Source organism: Plasmodium gaboni, chromosome 4 (genome assembly GCF_001602025.1).
Source record: "Plasmodium gaboni strain SY75 chromosome 4, whole genome shotgun sequence".
In the NCBI taxonomy this organism is placed as follows: Eukaryota; Apicomplexa; class Aconoidasida; order Haemosporida; family Plasmodiidae; genus Plasmodium; species Plasmodium gaboni.
In genome coordinates, this window is record NC_031484.1 from 224,881 (window position 1) to 230,534 (window position 5,654).

Below are 5,654 nucleotides of genomic sequence, written 5' to 3' on the forward strand. Positions count from 1 at the left end.
TATATATATATATATATATTATAAGTATTATACACAATGTCACTTTTATATTATAATAATACAAATAAATCAATAAATCGTTTGAATTTTTTTTTTTTTTTTTTTTTTTTTTTTCCCCTTACTTTAAAAAGTGTAGAGTTAAATATCTCTTTTGAGGATATTTATCGACAATATATTTTAAAATAATAAATTTAGGATATATTAAATTAATTTTTGAGTTATTAATATATTCATAAATATTATTATAAATATATTTATAAATAATAGATGCTGCTAAATTACTATTAATTTTTCTTATTAACATTTTATCTTTTTGTACATCTGAATAATTTCCATGTATTATTTGATAAATATGGAAAATTTCATTTTGTGTATATTTAATAAAATTATTATATGATATTCTAAATTTATGGAATAATTTATAAAAATAATATTTTTTTTTTTTATTTATTTTATTAGTTTTTAATTTTTGTTTACTTTTAATATTAAGAAATACACTACTTTTTATTTCATTACAAGATTTAACTTCTGTTTTTATTTCAAAAAGATCATCAATATTTTTAGGACATTCTTCTTCTTTTTTATATCTATCTATAGTATTTTTAATTGAACATATTGTTTTGGAATTATTTTTATTATTATGATCATACTCTTTCATGTTCCTCTCCTTATCTTCATTCATATCATTTTCTACTAAAAAATTATTGTTACTAATACTATTTGAATTTGTCTTTTCTTCATCTCCTATATTATCATTTAAACTGGTTACAATATTTTTTCCATTTGTTATTAAATCGTTAGCAAATTTATCAACAGAATTATTTTCCATCTTTTTTTCTGGTGTTATTGTTTTTATTGTATAATTATCATCATTACTATTTTTGACGTTTAATATACTATCTGTTTTTTTGTCTTCTTCATTATTTGTTCTGTTAGAAAAACTACTTTCATTTGATTTTTCATATGACTGATGGTTATTATTTTCATTGTTATAATTTATATTATCAATATATTCATCATCATCATCATCAACTATAATATTATTATTATTATTAATAATAATCTTTTTTTTTTTCATCTTTTTTTTTTTTTTCTTCTTCTTTTTTTTCTTTATCTTCTTGTCTTTTGTTCCAACTACCATCCTATCATCATAAATATCAAAAAATGACGTAGAATACTTTTTAAAAGCATTCTTCTTTTTTTTCTTTTCAAAAAAGGAAGAGTAATATTGATTATACACATATTCATATGGAGAATATGTAGTTAAAAATATGAGAACCTTTCCATAGACTTTATACATATTATTAGAAAATAAATCATTATTGTTTACAAATATATTTATTAAATTATTAATAAATATAATATCTCTCATATGTATCAGAGGAATCTTTTCAGCATATATATTTATTCTTAAAAATTCCTTATCATAATTATAATTGTCTCTTCCATATTGTGATGCTGAAGGTAATAAAAATTCGCTCACAGCACTTTTTATTTTATTATCACTGAAATTAACACTTTCAAAATCTATAAATGATTTATCTGTATGTGATGTGTCTATATGTAATTTATTTATTACCTTTTCTTCTGTATATTCATATAGATCACTTGTTAGATCACCTTCCAAATAATTCTGTTCGCTATTTTTTAAATCCTTATTCTCATTATTTTGCTTATCATCTATATTATCATTATTTTCATCAGTATAAGTTGATATATTCTTAACTTTATGTCTATCATATTGATTTATTTTATTTATGGAACATCTTCTTGTATATTCCTCTAAAGTACTTCTATTTTCATCAGAAAAATTTGATGGATAATTCAAGAAGCTGCTCTCATTAAACGACAATAAATCATTCGAATGGTCATCATCATTAATATTATTATTAATATTATTATTAATATTATTATTAATATTATTATTAATATTAATATTATTATTAATATCATCATTAATATTATTATTAATATCATCATTTATATTATTATCAATATCATCATAAATATCGCCACAACTATTAATTTCTGATGCTTTATCATAACCATTTTTTTTATAATAAATACTATTATTTTGTTTTCCCTTTTCATCCCTACTCATTATTCTGTCCTTTCTATTCATATCATCAAACATATAAGTAGAATCAAAAAGAAGCAATTTTTGCCCATTGAATACCTTTAATACTCTCAATATAGAATTATATAGATTAATAATATCTGTATTATTAATATGCATACATCCTTTATTTCTTATCATATAGATATTTTTAAAAATATTATATAAACTATGATAATTATGTAAATTATTAATTTTAAATATTAAATAGGATATACTTATTTCATTCTCTATAACATTTGAAAAATAATTATTACATATATTATATATATTAATATCTTTATATAATATATACAAACATAAATATTGAGACAATCGTCTCATACTATTATCATTATTATTCCTATAAATATATTCTAATATAAGTTGTGCATATATATAAGAATTTTCACTTACACAAATATTCTTACAAATATTTAAAATATCTTCTTCTTCTTCTGGTTCTTTTAATAATAAAAACTTTTGTATCTCTTCACTTATTCTTAAAGTAAAAATATTAAAATTACTGGTATAAGTTGTAATATTATTAGTATTTTCTTTTTCATTATCATCAAAATAAAATTTATTCATAAAATCTTCATATAAACATGACAAAAAAGGATCTAAATAGCGTTCTTCATATAGTTTTAATATTTCTTTTACTACATATTGATTCTTTAATATTTTCCAATAAAATGAAGGTGGTTTCCATGAATACATATCTCTATTTTCATCCATGTATTTTAATAGTTTATTTGTTTTATATTTAGTTGACACAAAATCACATAGAGCCTTATATAAATAATGGTAATGTTCATTGTTATTATTATATTTATTTGTTTTTGTTTTTGTTTTTGTTTTTGTTTTTTGTTTTTTTTTTTTTTCTTTTCTATATTTTTTATTCTTTTTTTTTTTATATTCCTTTTTCATCATATTTTCTAATTCTTTAAATTTTTTTTTCTTTCTTTTTATTATATTTCCATTTTCATCATAATATCCATCTTGTTCATTATCAAGTACATTTTCGCGCATTCCCCATGACACTTTTTTCTTCTTCTTATAAATATTTTTATATCCCTCTTGAGATTCATTTGAAAGTTTTCTTTTATTCTTATTCAAAGGAGTGTGTTCATTATATATACCTTGATTATATTCATGTGTATATATAATTTTTTTTTTGTTTATATGATCATAATAATTCATTTGATCATTGAAATAATGGTTGGTATTATAATTAGGCATGTCCTGATACGAGTTTTGTTCTATAACACTAAGTTCATCAAAAGTTTTATTATGATTCGTTTGTTGTTGTTTGTCATATGTTTTATTATAATTTTTATCTTCTTGATTATCTTCTTGTTCATCTTCATCATGACTTTTAGATTCTTCGAATATCCACTTGTAACAATCATTATCATAATCATTCAAATATATAATTTTTTCATTTTCATTTTTATCTACTACATGTTTATCACTATGAATAAAATTGTCATAATAACAAAATAGATAGTTGGTATATTTACTTCTTTGTATATTTATTTGTTTTTCTTTTTTTTTTTTTTTCTCATATAAATAAAGAGACACATCGTTGTTATTATCATTACTTTTTTTTTTTTTTGATATATATTTATTAAAAATTTGTTGCTTGGCTTCTTTTTGTTTTTCTAATTCTTTTATAATATATGTCAATTCCTTTTTAGAAAAAATATCGTAATGATCTTTTTCTTGCTGTTTTTTTTCTTCTTCTTCATTTATTAGAAGAGTATGATCATTTTTTTCATTTTCTTTCTTTTTCAATTTAGTTATGTCTTCTTGATACTTTAAGTAGGAATCTAATACATTAAGATATTCCAGCAGAATTAAACACAACCAAGAGTATCCTACATAATTATCTATTATTTTATTTAAGAGTAATCTATTTATATTTTTAATTATAATTAAATCTTTATGACTAAATTTTTTTTTTTTTTTCATTTCTTTTTCATGTTCAATAAAATTTTTCATGTTCTTATTTTCATCTTGTATTATGGAGGTAACCTCTTCATCTTTTGAGCATATATTATAAATATTATCATTTATATATATATTCTTCTCACTAAAATTTACATGAGTTTCATTTATATTATCATCTTTGTCTTTAATATTACTTGAATATTTTTCATCATCTATATATTCATCTTTCCTGTCCTTATATTGAATAGGTTCTCTTTTAGATCTTTTATAACATATTTTTTTTAGCTTATCATAATTTAATAAACTATCAAATTTGTTATTCTTAACACAATAAAACAAAAAAGAACAAACGCGCTTTAATATAAGAAAAATATCGTCATCCAATATAGAATCTGTTTCTTTAATAAACTGTACGCCCTCTGAAAAGAACATATAGAACAATAATTATATATAAATTATAATTGTGTAAATATATAAAAATATATATATATATAAACATATATATATGTGTATACTTTTTATTTATATAATTTTTTTTCTTCCTTTTCGAAATGATTTTACCTTGAAATTCATCAAATGAACAGTTGCAGAGTCCTATAGAATTTTTCTTCTTTTTTTTCATTATTGCATTGTTTTTATAAAAAAAAAAAAATTAACAAATGAAAAAATGTTTATAAATATATATAATATATATAATATATTTTATGTTATATATTACACATTATATATATATATATATATATATTATTATTATGATAGAAAATATTAAGTTTTTACAATTTTTAAGCTATAATATATAATATATAAATTATATTATATATAGCACAATTTTTCTTGTCTTATCTTATTTAAGTGTAATATATATATGTGTTAAATATTTTCTATATATATTTATATATTAAGCACACCAAAAAAAAACAAGAAAAATAAAAAAATAAAAAATAAAAACATAAAAAGATTTACATATTATATATATATATATATATATATATATATATATATATATTTATTTCTTTATTGTTTTAAAAATATGTGTTCATAAATTATTATGGCAATATTTATTATAGGATTCAAAAACATGAAAACATTTATACAATTTAAATATTACACATGTGTAAATATATATGTATCAAATAATATAATGCTACCTTATATATATGTAAATTCTTTTTTAAAAAACAAATAAATATTATTAATAATTTGATGTATGTGAAGAAAAATAATATATATAACAGAATAAATTATTTTATTATTTATAATAAATAAATAAATATATATATATATATATATATATTATATATAATACCTTTAGATATAATAATATATTAATATGTCGTATATCCATATATATAATAATATAGTAAGATATAATAAATCCTCAAGGGAGGAATATTCATATATACATATATACATATATAAAAAAAAAAATATATATATATATATATAACATATATATAATATATATATTGGTATATATTATTACACATAGTACGTTAATTTTTTTTTTTTTTTTTTTTTTTATTTTATGTTTCATGCGTGCACTTTATATAAATGTAAAAAAAATAAAAATAAAACAAATGCACAGTGTACAATATAAAAGAATATT

At 18.2% G+C, this 5,654-nt stretch overlaps 1 protein-coding gene across 1 annotated transcript in view; it reads right to left on the reverse strand.

Annotated features, from left to right (window-relative positions):
- Positions 1–4,670, reverse strand: part of PGSY75_0407700 (hypothetical protein) — a gene marked incomplete at both ends in the record, with an annotated part of 5,514 nt that extends 844 nt beyond the window's left edge. The window contains 2 exons of the mRNA XM_018784143.1: positions 123–4,467; positions 4,610–4,670. Coding sequence (XP_018643305.1) covers positions 123–4,467; positions 4,610–4,670 — 4,406 coding nt within the window. The remainder of the gene's footprint in view (positions 1–122; positions 4,468–4,609) is intronic.
- Positions 4,671–5,654: the final 984 nt, after the last annotated feature.